The sequence below is a fragment of the Rousettus aegyptiacus genome, unplaced genomic scaffold, assembly GCF_014176215.1.
Source record: "Rousettus aegyptiacus isolate mRouAeg1 unplaced genomic scaffold, mRouAeg1.p scaffold_m13_p_6, whole genome shotgun sequence".
Classification (NCBI taxonomy): Eukaryota; Metazoa; Chordata; class Mammalia; order Chiroptera; family Pteropodidae; genus Rousettus; species Rousettus aegyptiacus.
In genome coordinates, this window is record NW_023416309.1 from 115,058,578 (window position 1) to 115,073,172 (window position 14,595).

General features: G+C 65.8%; 1 protein-coding gene across 2 annotated transcripts; it reads left to right on the plus strand.

The window, feature by feature from the left end:
• Nucleotides 1-5,778: 5,778 nt before the first annotated feature.
• Nucleotides 5,779-10,473, plus strand: UTS2R (urotensin 2 receptor). 2 transcript variants are annotated; one of them, XM_036222719.1, is made up of 2 exons: nt 5,779-5,968; nt 8,851-10,473. In XM_036222719.1, exon 2 carries the CDS (start codon nt 8,935-8,937, stop codon nt 10,102-10,104), a length of 1,170 nt encoding a protein of 389 aa, XP_036078612.1. In that variant the 5' UTR covers nt 5,779-5,968; nt 8,851-8,934; the 3' UTR covers nt 10,105-10,473. The 2 variants fall into 2 exon arrangements, with proteins under 2 accessions (XP_036078612.1, XP_036078611.1); XM_036222718.1 differs by lacking the exon at nt 5,779-5,968 and adding an exon at nt 6,383-6,783.
• The last annotated feature ends 4,122 nt before the right edge of the window (nt 10,474-14,595 follow it).

Consider the following 14,595-nt stretch of genomic DNA (forward strand, 5'->3'; position numbering starts at 1 on the left):
ACACCGGCATCCGCCCGGCACACGCCGGGCACCGAGCTCAGGCGACAACTCAACGCTTCTCTTCCTGAACCGTCACTCAGCCTCAACACAGCTGCAGTAACACGGACCCTGAACCCGCGATGCCCAGCGGAGACGCGGACACGGGGACCGGCCCCGCGTGGCTCCATCTCGTGGGCCGTGTGGAGCAGGCAGACCCCTCAGGGACGGGGAGCAGACTGCCGGGAGCCGGTGGCTGGGGGCCGGGGGACGATCGACAGCTTTAGGGGTGCAAGGTTTTCTTTGAGGAGATGAAAAGCCCTGAAAGTAGACAGTGCGAGGCATGTATGGCATTGCGGATGCACTAAACGCCATAGAACTGCACACGCAGACAAGCCTGTCGGGCTGGGCGCTGGGTGCCCAGCTCTCGGGGGCGCTAAGGGTGCTGCTCAAGGCCCCATCTGCTGGGTATGCCCCAGTTCCCTCCACACACATGCCCAGGTCCGGTCGGGGTCCCATGGGGCCTTACCACGCCCATGAGATCCCCACCCAGGCCCTCCAAGCCCAGCGGGGAGGTGCCAGGTGACACGGAGGGTCACCCGCCGTGGTGGGGGGGAGACCCCCTCCTGTCCTCACCCTGGGGCAGACAGGAGCATGGCAAGGGGGCCGGGGCGGGCCGACAGCCACAACGGAGCCGTTATGACAGAGACGCTCTGCTACCCACACAGATGAAGAGAGTGGGACGGCGCGCCGCGGCCAGCCCCGCCCCGCCCCGCCCCGCCAGCCCCGCCCCGCCAGCCCCGCCCCGCCCCGCCCAGCCCTGCTCCTGCCGCCTCCCCCTCCCGGATGCCCAGGCCCCCCCCCCCCCCCCCCCGCTCCAGTGGGCGGTGGGCAACAGCTGGTTTTCATCAGCGAGGGACTCCCCTGCCCGCTACCCAGGGCGCCGTCCCGACGCGTGGGAACGTGTGTGCCGGGTGCCGGGTTTCCTGCCGCTTAGCTGACTGTGACCGGTCGGAGTCGCCAGTGTGTTCCGAGCCGCAGATGCGAGGATGGTTTTTCAGCTTGTCACTGCTGTCGCTGGGAGAACGGCATCAAACCCGACGCGGGCGTGCCCTGCCGTCCAGGGACGAGGACATGCGGGGCCTGCGGCCCCGACACCACCCCCGCAGTCCGCGTTTCTGAGCAGAAGCAGAGTTCTAACCGAGGGCCGCGCACGAGTCGCTGCCACGTGCCCCGTCTCCAGAGGCTGCCGTCACTTTCCCACGTCACTCGGTGTTTTCAAAAGCTTGGCCGTGAAGGAGTCGGCCTCTGAAGTGGTGCCAGAGGGGCGCTGGGGTCGGCCCTCGGCGCGATGGGATGTCGTGTCCGGCGTCCACGAAGGCCCAGCGCAGGGCCTCTCTCCAGCCCCCGGGCACAGGGGCGCCAGGGTGAGGCTGACCTTTCCCCGCAGGGCCCTGGATGCCCCGAGGTTCTCTGGTCCTCAGGGGGCTGTGCCCAGACAGCCCGGGGGGAACTCAGCCAGTTGAAACCTGAGACCCTCTCCACACTGGCCTGGCCCCATCTCAGGCTGGACGCACCTGGGTGTGTCTGCGCCCGTCCTCCAGGGCCAGGCAGGGCGCGAGCCTGGGACAAGCGTGACTGCTCCTGGACCAGGTCTGCTGCCCGACTCAGAGTCCCCGGGCAGGGCCGCCTGCTGACAGCCCCGTGGGCGGTGCCGTGGGGCTCGATGCTACAGTTAATCGGGAGGAGTTGCAATTGCCACGGAAAGAGGGAAGGTAGAGGAGGCAGCCACAGGGCTCCGCCCGTCTCCTCTCAGGTCCCCGCAGCGTCTGCGCCCAGCCCCGGGGACAGTAAGGCCCTCAGGCATGGCCAGGGCAGCTGTCTGGGTCTTCCCCCAGCCTCTCGGCCTGGTACGCGCGCCCCTCGCCGGTTCCGGCCTCCACCTCCTCCCTCCTGGGTCGTGCGAGTGTGTGTCGGTCCTGGCGGGGTAGTGAATGGAAGGGGCAGGTCCGGGTGCCACTGGCCACCACGTCAGGACTTTGGCGGGGGTGGGAGACGTGAGGCAGGACCAACTGCCTGAAGCACTTCCGGGGCTTTCCGTGCTTCCGAAGGTGACCACCGAGGGGAGAGTGTAGGAAGCTGAACAATCGGCCGACAACCAGTTTCTGGAACACGTCACGTGCCTTTCCTGGAGACACCTCTCTAAGCCACCTGCCTCCAACAGTGATGCCATGTGTCCCGCGGGACCGCGGACCAGGGCCGGGAAGGGCGCTGTGTGCAGGGCAAGGGGACCGCCAGGTGCGCCCGGGGGGCGGGGCCTGCAGCTGCGGGCCGAGTGGGCGGTCGCCTCCAGGACAGGGCGCAGGGCCGAGCGGGTCCCACGAATGTCGCCCTGCTGCAGGGGCCTTTGCATCCTGTCCCCCTCACCCAGGGGCAGGGACGAGTGGGCTTGGCATCCTGGTCGCAATCCTGCACCCCCACACAGGATCGCAGCACCCCGAGAGCTGCAGCAGTGGTCCCGGGGCGCCTGGGGTTAGCCTGGGCCCTGGGGGAGCCGCCCTGTCTCCAGGAGTGAGGGACTGAGGCCCGAGTGGCTGCCATGGTCCCAGCCGCCCTAGGACACCAGACGGGGCAGGACTGGCCGCTGCCCCTGGATTGCAGCCAGGGGGCTACTGGTAAAGGCCGGGCACCGAGATGAGACCCGCCACGGCCTCAGGCAGAAGGGACCCAGCACCTGTAACTGGGAGCGCAGTTCCTGCCAGGCGCCCCGGAGTTGGGATGGGCTGCGGTGTGAACAGTTAGTTGCTGTGAGGTGCGTGACATGGAGCAGGACGGACATCTGCTCCAGCCCTGCCCGGGCCGTGGACCGGGAGTCTCAGGGGTGCCACACCGTCCCGGGGACAGGCCCGGCCTGGGGTCAGCGGGGTCGCGTACTGGCCTGTGTCCTACGGGTCTGGGCTGCACGGACCCCTGCTACCAACACCGGGGACACTGGTCTGCCGTTGGAGGGGTGGGGGGACCTGGCGTCAGGTGCTGGCTGTTTATGGGGTTTGGTCGTTTGGTTCCTGTTTGTTTTTAAATAAATAAGACAATAAGTCCTCCGGGTCTTCTCAGCTGGTGATTGGCCTTGCGGTCTCAGTGACCTAGTTGAGACAACTTTATAGGTTTAAGTCCCCTGGGAAGAGCAAACAGATAAGGGATCTGGTCTGCTTTGTGGCTTGTGGTGGGGGTTTGTTTCACAGGTATTTATCACATTATTTATAAGCAACAAACACACACCGCTGGTTCCTAAGCTCTTCTCGTCTAAAACGGGGAAAAATGCCAACTCACAAAGTTACAGTAAAGATGAAATAATATCGAATGTGTCCTCCGAAAATTAAACATATAATTACCGCGTGCGCCAGCCATTCCAACCCCAGGAATAGACCCACATGAAATGAACGCGTGTGCGTGTGTGCCCGTCGCAACAGCCGTGCGGTGGCCACGGGTGGGACCAGCCGGTGTCCGCCAGCAGACAAATAAACGGGGTGAGGGCCGGCAGCGTGACGGAGCTTCGTTCTTCAATGGACAGGAGTCAAGTGCTGGCGCAGGCGAGAGCAGCCGTGGCCTCAACATCGCGCACATTGGAAGAAGCCCGTCACAGACGCCCACACCTCGCGTGACTCCACCGACATGCACACCTGGCACGCGCGAATGCGTAGCTTTGCAGGGGAGTGGTCGGCAGGGACCGCGGGGTGGGGGTGGGGCTAATCGTTTAGTGGGTGTAGGATCTCCTGAGGAAATGAGAGCGTTCTGAAGCTAGGTGCTGTGAAGGTCCTGAAGGCCATCACGTGGTCCACGTGAGCAGTTCATTCTACACTATGTGATATTCCCTTTCATTTTTAAAAATCACACATAAAAGGGGTAGCACATTGGCGCAGAGTCGGGCTAACTGCCATCTCTGGCATAGAACGGCCACAGTCAGTTCTGGCTGTTAACAGAAATGCTCCACCTGCCCACCGCATGCGATCACACCCATTTCTCAGCCAAAGCCGCACCACGTCACACCACGTCGGCCTGGCAGGTTCCTGCGGAGGGATGTTCCCCTCCCTCAGGGGTCCCAAGCAATGTTAAAGATTATCTGTGAATGATGATGGTGACAATGGTGGTGACGATGGTGGTGATGGTGATGGTGGTGGTGCTGGTGGTTTTGGTGTTGGTGGTGATGATGGCGATGGCGTTCAGGGTGGTGATAATGATGGCGGTGGTGGTGGCAGTGAGGATGGTGATGGCGAAGAAAGTCCCCAGAAGAAACCCGGAGGAGCAAGGACCACACCTCTTGGATTTGGGCCACTACAGAGGCCCCGCCGTTACCTTCAGAGCTGAGGCACCCATGCTGTTCCCATGGGTGAGGCCAGTGGGCCCGTGGAGGAGGCGACAGCTCTGATCTTGTTTCCTAGGGATGCAGGAGGAACAGGACGCCCTGCTGCAGGGAGAGGAGCCCCACACCGTCCTGCGGACAGCCCGAGTTAGACCCCACGGACGCAGTAGGGGCACGTGGCCTTGGTTGTACGGCCTGCAGCAGAGAACATGAGCCTCGAGGGTCTCCCCCCTCATCCAGACCCCGGAAGGGCTCCCCGGGGCTCTGCACCCAGCCTCTCCGCTCAGAACATGGGGTTGCACGGATCCCGAATCAGAGCCCTTCTCTGCGGGTCACCCCGCCTCAGTGGCCCCGCTGGGACCAGAGGGGCAGCGGTGTCTGGACCCCAGGCACTCCTCTAAAGTCTAAGCACCCTGAATGCAGCACGGATTTGCCCGGCGCCCGCTCCACAATCATCGGAGTTGCCCAGATGTTGGCTTTTCTCCATCATTAACAGGGCTGCCCTCAGCCGGACACCTGTGCGTGGTCTAACGAGCGTGATTGAGGTCACCTTCTCTGCAGCTGGAGCTCAGATCTGGGGGTGTTGGGATCAGGCCTGGGGAAAGGATCCTTTCTGAAATTGAAAGCGAGGAATCACATTGGCAGCAGCACCAGGGGAAGTGTGTCCTGGAAAAGTACAACTAGCTGCTGACTGCCCTGGGGAGGCACCAGGCACACGCACCCCCCCTCCCCCGCTCCGGGGCAGGTGTCCTCAGCTGTGGGCTGTGCGGGGAGCTCATGCCCGGGCAGGGTCCCAGGCTGCCTCCTCGGGCGGCGGAGCTCTGGGTGGGGCTGGTCCGGCTGGCCCTTCCTGCCCAGCACTGCCTCCTCCAACGGGCGGTCTTGGCTCCGAGCTCCCTGGGCAGCGCGGCCTGGACTCCGAGTCGGGAGGGGCGATGGCAGTGTGCTCCCCACCCCAGTCCTGCCTCCTCCCTGTACCTCTCGCGGGCATGGCTATGGGTGCCGGGCAGGGACAGGACATGCCCCTTGGGCATGTCTGTGGTCCCACTGGGTGGGCACCTGGAAAGAATCCTTTGGAGCCGATTCTGTCTCTGGAACCGCATTTCTCTGGAATTTAGTGACTCAGCTGGACGCGAATTCTCGTAGAAAAAAAAAGTTATTCCAAACCATAATGAACCCCTTAGGCACAGAGCAAATTTTTAAAGCCACATTTGTAGAAGTAGGGGCTTTATGATTTATGACTTAATGGTCCATGAGGCGAATCACAGGTGGGCAAGTTCTTTTGCAAGGAGTGCAGCAGGTTTCGGGGCGGGGCTCCCTGACAATCCGGGAGGATAGCAGCAGCTCCAGGCATTCCTGTCCAGCCCCCAACTCTGTCCAAGCAGCCAGCCCCTTTCTGTGGAAGTTTTCAGTAGCCTGAAAAAGACTGGACAATAAGGATGGCGAGGGTGTTTCATAAAGGGAGGAATATCCGGGAAACTGGGCACCAGGCACAGCCGGGGAGGTGGAAGCCACCGCCCGACCTGCAGCAGGCGGGGGCGCACGGAGGAGCAGGCCGCAGCCTTCAAAAGGACGGGGAGAGGCGGCGCGGTGGCCCTTTAGGACGTGGTCCGGAGTGAAATAAGCCAGCCAGTAGGGGACAAATCTTGTGATTCTACTCATGCGAGGTCCCTAGAGGGGTCAGATTCACAGGGACGAAAGGGATGGTGGTCGCCGGGGGCTGGGGGGAGTGGGATGGGGAGTCAGCGTTTGACCGGGTCAGCGTTTCTGTTTGGGAGGACGAGGTTTTGGACGTGGATGGTGGTGGTGGTTGCGCAACAACGCGAATGTGCTCAGTGCCACTGGCGGAGCCCGGTCTCTGCCCCCGCCCCCGCCTCTCGCCCCTCGCCCCCGTCTCTCGCCCCTCGCTGGTACTTCCCCCGAAAGCACCCCACTTAGGAGGGAGGCGAGGAGAGGCCGGGGCAGCGGGTTACAGGTGGCTCCGCCCCATGGCGCCACGGGCAGGTCTCACCCAGGGAGCACGGCTCGGACCCCCGCTGGGGACTCCCCGCCCCGGGCACCTCCTCGCCCGTGACCGGCACTGCGCCCGCGCCGTCCCCACCCTCCTTCCGCCCCTCCAGCGTCGTATCCCCCTTGATCCAGGGCCCCTCCCCGGTGCCACCCTCTGCGCCGCGCCCCCGCCTCCCCCTGGCGCCCCCGCCCGGGGTTATTAATATCCGGGCACCGCGCGGGGCCGCGGCGCATTCCCAGCTGGCGGCCGGGCAGGTGTTGGGGCGACTGGGGCCGGGAGCGGAGAGCGGCTGTCCGGGCGGGAACGGCGGGCGGGCTCCCCAGCGTCGCCCGCTCCTGCGACCCCCGCCGACGCCCCCTGCTCGCTCGGCGGCCGGGGCGGAGCGCTCGGGGACGGGCGCGGGCTTCGCGGACGGACCTGCCTCCTGGTGACCGAGGTGAGCGCGCCGAGCTCTGGAGTGTGAGGTGTCGATGGGCACGGGGGGTGGGGTGCCCAGGACAGAGCTCGCGGAGGCGGGTGCGAGCGAAGCGCTGTGGCGAGGGGCGACGAGGACCGTGGGGCGACAGGCGCACGCCGCGGGCTCGGCGGGACCTCGCTTCGTCCCGGGGGCTCCGAGGTGCGTCCCCCAGCAGCCGCGTGACTTGCTGCGGCCGGAGACACGGGGCCGCCTCCCGCCGAGCTGGGGATCCCGGCCGTCAGGACGGGTCCCCTCGCTGACCGATGCGGCGCAGGAGCCCCCGGACAGGCGCTTGGGGCGTCGCCTCTGCACCCTGGGCCTGCCCGGGTCCCCTTCCGCGCGGAGGGCCCGGATCGCGCCGGCTGCGACGGTCCTGAGCCTGTCGTGATCGCCAGCGCTGGGCGCGCTGGGCGCGCTGGACGTGCGGGGCAGCTGCAGCCGGCGCAGTTCCCAGATGCGGCGCAGCCGGGGCGACCCCGCGGTCTGCCCTGCCCGCTCGGGTGTTCCCACGTCCTAGGCCTTTTTTTCTCGCGAGGATAATCCTCGCGGAGGTCTTAGAGGTGTGCAACTCCGACACTTCTTACGTGTGTCCAAGCCAGTGTAAGCCCCCATCAGGACACAGCACATCTGCACCCCCGGTGGCTCTCCTGCGCCCCCCTACAGTCGACGCCCCGAAGGGAGCCACCATCGGGCGATTCGGCCTCCCCCGAACTTGCCGTAAAGGGGAGCGGGGTGTGTCCTCCGGTCCGCTTTTCTGGGCGCACAGCGCGCGCGTTTCCTCCACGCCGCGAATGTCTCAGCTTCGTCGGAGCGGGCGCTTCGGCGGGCAGGTCGCCGCCGCGCAGCCGCGCTCCGTGCGAGGTGTGAGGACGCGGCGCTGCTTCCGGCCGGGCGCTCAGGAGCACGGACGCCGCAGCCTCTGCGGCCGTGCGCACCCGCGTCTGCTGGGTGCAGGCCCGAGGCGCCCCGCGGCGCGAGGGCCGCGCATTCAGCTCAGCGCCCGGAGCCAGGTGGGCTCCCAAAGCGGCTGCGCGAGTGGCGTTCCCGCCCGCGGGGAACTGGTCCGGTCCCCCGGAGTCCCCCACGGGGTGTCTGCCTATCACCCCGCCGTCCTGCAGGCACGCCGCTTTCCGCCACGTGCCTGATGACTGACGATGAGCGTCCTTTCTCATGCTTCTTGGCCTTTGGGTATCCTCTCTTGAGAAGTTCCTGTTCAAATCTCATCCCTCCTTCCTCGCCCCGCCCCCCAAATGCGTCGTTAGCCTTTGTTGCTGGGTCGTTCTTTCACACATTTCCGTACTACTTCTCTGCCTGATTTTAACGAAGCGCACTTGATAGCCTTCTCTTTTATTGCAAGTGCTTTTTGAGGAATCTTTGCCCGCCCAGGGTCCCGCAGACAGTCTCCTGTTTCTTCCAGAAGCTCAGTTGATGAATGGCTTGGCCGGCTGTATGCGGGCCCACAGCCCATCCTGAGTCGCTGTGCGGCTGGGAGGCCCGGATCAAGGCTCATTTTCCCCACGTGGCTGCGTGGAGATGGCGGGCTCATCCCTCTTTGTCATATATATGCCTTTTCCCGCTGAACTCTGAAAGTCAGCAGATACTATTGTTGCGGTCTGAGCAGACTGTATATTTACAACATGCAGGAGAAATAAATTGGGAGAAAGACCCTGGGTAAGCGAGGGCCCCTGCTCATTCACAGATGAGAGGGTGAGGTCTGGGGAGGACTCCCTGCTCCATTCACGGCTGACCCGTCTCCAGGGGCCGCCCTGCTGTGCACCGAATTTCAGAAGTGTGCGGTCAGTCCCAGAGGCCTCTGGGCCTGCTTTGAGGCCCAGGGTGAGGTGCTGCTGGGGCATGTGGTTCCCCGGTCCCCCAGGATGACTGGGAAGTGAGGCAGAGTGGTAAAATCCCAAACAGAGAGTCGCTAAGGTGAGCCCTGTCCCTCTGCAGCCCCTCCCCCACCCGGTGCGAGCCGCCTTCACTTGGGCTCCTGGGAATGGGAGGGGGTGCCTGATCCATACTTTTAACGGGCATCTTCTCCTGCAGGACAAGCTAGCTGCCCACAGATGCCCCCACCCCGTGCACAGACGCAGCACGTCCCCACCCCCGTCCCAGTGTGAGGCGGCAGAGATGGCCCTGAGCCCGGAGCTGACGAGCAGGGTCCCCACACTGGCTACCACCGGCAACCCCTTGCCCGAGCCGCCCGGAGGCCCTAACGCATCCCTCAACAGCTCGTGGGCCAGCTCGACGGAGCCCGGCGCCCTGGAGGACATGGTGGCCACGGGCGCCATCGGGGCGGTGCTCCTGGCCATGGGCGCAGTGGGCGTGGCCGGCAACGCGTACACGCTGGTGGTGATGTGCCGCCCCCTGCGCGCGGCGGCCTCCATGCACGTCTACGTCATCAACCTGGCGCTGGCCGACCTGCTGTACCTGCTCAGCATCCCCTTCATCGTGGCCACCTACGTCACCCAGCAGTGGCACTTCGGGGACGTGGGCTGCCGCGTGCTCTTCAGCCTGGACTTCCTGACCATGCACGCCAGCATCTTCACCCTGACCGTCATGAGCAGCGAGCGCTACGCCGCGGTGCTGCGGCCGCTGGACGCCGTGCAGCGCCCCAAGGGCTACCGCAAGGCGCTGGCGCTGGGCACGTGGCTGCTGGCGCTGCTGCTGGCGCTGCCCATGATGCTGGCCATCCGGCTGGTCCGCAGGGGCCACAAGAGCCTCTGCCTGCCGGCCTGGGGCCAGAGCGCCCACCGCGCCTACCTGACGCTGCTCTTCGGCACCAGCATCGTGGGCCCCGGCCTGGTCATCGGGCTGCTTTACGCGCGGCTGGCCCGGGCCTACTGGCGGTCCCAGCGCGCCTCCTTCCCGCGCACGCGGCGGCTGCCGGACCCCAGGGTGCTCTACCTCATCCTGGGCGTCGTGCTGCTCTTCTGGGCCTGCTTCCTGCCCTTCTGGCTGTGGCAGCTGCTGGCCCAGCACCGCGGGGTCCCGCCGCTGTCGCCCCGCACCGCGCGCCTGGTCAACTACCTGACCGCCTGTCTCACCTACGGCAACAGCTGCGCCAACCCGTTCCTCTACACGCTGCTCACCAAGAGCCACCGCGAGTTCCGCCGGCGCGCGCCCCGCGGCCGCGCCAGGGGCCCCTCGCGCGCGCCCGCCCCCCCGCGGGGCTGTGCCCGCGCCCGCGGCACCCGCGACTCCGGCCGCTCGCTGTCCGGCAGCCAGCAGGCCCCCGAGCCCGCCCGCCTGTCGCGGGAGGCCCCTGGGGGGTCTGCGCCCGAGCGTCCGGGCCTCTAGGCGGCGCTGGGAGGCCTGGCCCCGGGGGAGGGGCCCCAAGGCTAGGTCCCTCCCGGGAGCCCAGCCCTGATTCCTCGGTCCTCTTCCAGAAGGTTCGTTCCCTGCTGTTCCTTCCTTCCCCTTGCTCATTTCAGCTCCGTCAGCCCAGCCGACTTCCTCACACCGCCCAGAGGTCCCCGGTCCCCCTGGGAGGGTCTGCGCGGCTGAGGCCCAGAATCGGCTTCACCAGCTGTGGCGAGCGCGTCCTCGCTGCCGCGACCCCTGGGGACACAGCGCCTGCGAGCAAACCCCACCTGCTGGCTGGTGCGAGGCCTGGTACCACTCCCCGGCCCTCCCCGCCGGAAACAATAAACGCAGAGCTGTACCCAGGTTCTGCCTCAGCCGTGGAAGCGGAGCGGTGAGGGGGCCCCCCCGGATGTCTCCCCAGCACGTGCGGAGGGCGCCCGTCTCCCTTTGAGGCCTTAGCTGGTGGCTGGTCTGGCAGACGGGCGCATGCTGTCTGGCCTGAGCCAGCCCGCGTGGTGAGGCCCGGAATGATCACCGCAGAGTTTAGGAAGGGAGGAGAGGACAGCTGGGGGGGGGTGGCGGGTCATTCCAGGGCGTCAAGCAGGGCACCCCCACTGAGACCAGGAGCAAGAAGCTGTCCAGTCCGGTGGCAGCTCACCTGCCTCTCCCTCCCAGCCCTGTGGCTTCGGCTAGTGCCTCCTGCGTGCAGCATCTGCACTGGGCCTCCTGGGGGTGCCAGGGTCACTGGGCCCTGCCTACATAGAGCCCACGCCTGGCTGGCCCTGCCACCTGGGGAAGGAGCTGGCAGCAAGCAGAGGGGATGGCGGGGGGCAGGTGTGGGAGCAGGAGGAGGTGGCTTTTATGTGAGGCCACTGTTAGGGCTTGGACAGACTTCGGGGAGGGCGGGGTGAGGCTACTCACAGGAGGGGAGGTTCGGCTAGCAGGCCCCTGCTTCCAGGGTCGGGGGTCAGGGAGGGGCAGCAGGGGAGCCATGGGGCTTCTGGGGGTGGGACCGGACAGGGCAGCCCTGACCCATGGGGGTGGGGGAGAGGCGCAGCCTTGGGCGGGGAGAGCAAGTTGGGGGGTGAGCTTGCGGGTCCCCGGGAGAGTCTGGAGATTAAGACACACACACCGACACATGCGGATACGCCGACACGTAAGACACGTGTAAACACAAGTAAACACGTGTGCATGCAGACGTGGAAGCACGCGGACACATAAACACAAACACGTCAACGTGCAGGGCTCCGACGAAGCCAACCAGGCCTCCTCCTTCCAGCTCTGCTTCAGGACCCTGTGGCTTCCCCAACTGGTCACACCTACTAGGGAGAGGAGCGGGCAGCAGGGCCCCTCAAGAAAAAGGGACGCCATCTGTATGGATCACCCTGGTTCTGTGGATCCCCTGAAAACCTCTGAGCAGCCCCCAACCCTGGCCTCTGGGCCCAGGAAGACACTGGCCGTTCTCCCTGTGCCCCTGTCCCCAGGGAGGCTCTGACCCTGTACCCCCTCCCACAAGCCTGGGGGCCTCACCCAGGGTGCCCTCCCTCCCGGGCAGAGGGGCTGTGGGGGCTGTAGAAAGGGGGGACAGGAGGAGTGGCCACAGCACTGGGTGTCAGGAGCTAACCTGCCGTCTGGGCCCAGCCCCGGCCTCCTGGGCAGTGGTGGTCGGTGGTCAGCGGTCAGCTGCTGTCTGGGGGACAAGCAGCTGGAGCGGGGGAAGCCAGGCCACTGGGTGAGGCCCCTCGGCACTGAAAGGCCCACCAGCCAGGCCCGAAGACGAAGAAGCCGACTTGGAGGCTCGGCCACGGCTTGTTTGGTGTCCAGGAAGCACTGGGCTCCAGCCGCCTGACCACTGCCGCGGGCCCCCACTCTGCTATCCATCACAGGGTGCTCTGGGCTGCTCCCGGGACCATTTCAATGATCACTTTAATTTGGGGTACATGGACCCACCCCCCCTGCACCCCCGTCTTGGAGGGGGTCTGTGTTCCAGGGCCACGCATTTTTGGGGGAGACCAAAGCAACTCTTGCAGTTCACCTAGAAAAACGGCGACAGCCACAGAGAGACAAAGACCCCTCCCAGGTGTCCGCGCGTCCTCTGAGGCTGGACCCGCTGTCCCGGGCAGCCTGGGCTCGGCCACATGCCAGCTGGGGACCAGAACGAGGCAGCCAGCACATGCGAAGTGCACCACCGGGGGTCCCCAAGCAAAGCCACGTCCGGATGGGGAGCTGGCTGGTGCTGGCAGCTCGCACCGGGAGGGGAGTGAACGGTGTCCCTCAGCCAAGGAACCGCTGCCCTCTCCGGCTTTGTCCCGTCTCCTGGAGGTGGCGGAGGGGTTGGCGGAAGGCGAGGAAGAGCCAGATGCCAGGAATCCAGGCTGAGTCAGAGGTCTTGCCCCCCAGGAGGTGGGTGTGCATCTGGGTGCACGGACGCCTGGGCGGGTGACAGTTCGCCAGGCGCAGGAACCTCCCTGCTCCACAGGCTGGCGGCCTCACCAGGTCTGGCGGCTGCGCCCCGCAGGGGACACATGACCCGACCCGCCCCCCCGGCTTGGCCAGGCACTCCTGGCCTCCGGCCCCCAGGAGAGAGGCCTGTGTGAGTCTAACACCCCGGCCCGGGGGTCCCCAGCGGGGAGGCAGAGCCCGCGTGCTGCCGAGGCCACCGGAATGCGTGTCACTATGTCACTGGGCTGCACACCCACAGCTGCTGCCCTTCGTGTCTGTTACTTATCAACCAGGAGGCACGCACTCCACTCCCAGACTCCTTTGTTCATCGCCCGTCCAGGAACCCGTTCTCAGGGAAGTGAGCGGCACCCGCAGCCAGCAGACGCCACTGTTTACCTGCCCGCTGTCCTCAGCAAAGGGAGCCCTTGTGGGGCCGTGACAGTGCCAGTGCTTGTGTTGGGGGAGGTGGCCCTGCCAGGGAGGGTGGCTGAGCTGGTCTGCAGAGACCTGAACCCTTACTGGATTCCACAGCAGTGCACACCTGGTCACCTGGAAGACTGGCCTTGCGGGGCAAGACGCTGGGGCCCCCCATCCCCTGCAGAAAGCACTGGGAGCTCATCCCACGCTCCTCCCTCACCCCACATCAGATGTGATAAGGGAGGGAGCTCAGCCAGTGGAGGAGGGAGCCCATTCCCTGTAGGGGAAAGGTAGGTGGCTGCAGCCCCCCAACCACCAACCCGGGGACCCAGGAGCTGCAGCATCGTGGTCAGGAACAGGCTTTTCCACTGGAATTCCAGACAGATGACTCTGAGCAGGAAGCCGGGCTGCCAGTGGCTGACCGCCAGGAGCTCGAGACTCCTGCCTTCTCCAGTGGCCAGTGCACCGGGGACCCAATGGCCCCAGAGCTGCCCAGGGCATGCCTGAAGGCTGGACGGAGCCCAAGGCCCGGTGGGCAGGGTGGTGGGCAGGGTCAGATCAGGGAGGTGGCCCCAGCGGTGGGTGGGCCGGTGCTGCAGCCCCCTCCCTGTGCTCCCTCCCTGTGCATCCTCCTCGGTCCCCAAGGTGGCCCCTCTGACTCCTCACTGAGTTCTCTTGCTCCTGTCTTAGAGCCGAGTGACAGGGGCTCGATGGGCGCGGCCTGGGTCACACGGCGCCTGTAGGACAGGGGTGAGCTGGGAACTCCCCCGCCAACCCAGGGCGTCGGGCCACCCTTTGTCCTTGTGTTCAAAGGCACCTGCTCGTGATTGAAAGTCCAGAGCCTGTGTCTCACCCCGAAACTATGTGTCAGCGTGAACTGCCGAGAAATGGGAGGCTGCCGGGACGTGGCCGGGACGTGGCCTCTGCGCTGGCCGCTGCCCTGGGCCGAGGTCCTGCCTCGCCCAGTTGGGGAGGGCCTGGGGTCTGACCTGGGGCTAGGGGAGGCACCTCTGCTTCTGCCCTGGCGCCCCCAAACTCCACATCCTCACCCGCCCCCTCCTTTCCCCATCTCCCTCCTCCAGAAACTGTCCCTCCCCCTCCCCCATCCCCCTTCTCCAGAAACTCCAGATGAAGACTCTCCTTTCCCATAGCTAGCGGCCAGGGGCCTCGGGCCTGAAATCTGAGTCTAGGCTGCTGGATTCTCCCACGCCTGGCCTCAGCACGCTGTGTCTCCTGGGTCTGCCTGACTGCTGTGTCCCCGGATCACACTCAGTTTGGGGAGTGACCCCGGCTGCCACACGTGGCCTTCCCAGCTCAGAGCACTTGCTAGGTGTGACTGGGGCTGAGTTTGTGGCCAGGGTCCCCCTGGCTGGCGTCTTGGCCCTTGCCGGCCCCCCTACCCCGCCCCTTCCCGTCTACACCCCAGAGCCGACCCCCCTGGAACCTTCTCCACAGGTGGGAGTCACGAGCGCTGATGCTGCTTCTCAAGTGGGGGCTGTGGCTCCCCGAGGCACTGTCCCATCTGTCAGTGAACGGGGCTGTCCGCCCAGGTGTGGGGACCCCTTCCCGCTGGCTCAGTGCCAGGCGGGCCCCACTTCAACGGCACCCGAAGCAAACACACAGGGG

What these genes read in the sequence shown, in the direction of transcription:
- UTS2R (XM_036222719.1), top strand. Translation starts at nt 8,935, where the DNA reads ATGGCCCTGAGCCCGGAGCTGACGAGCAGGGTCCCCACACTGGCTACC.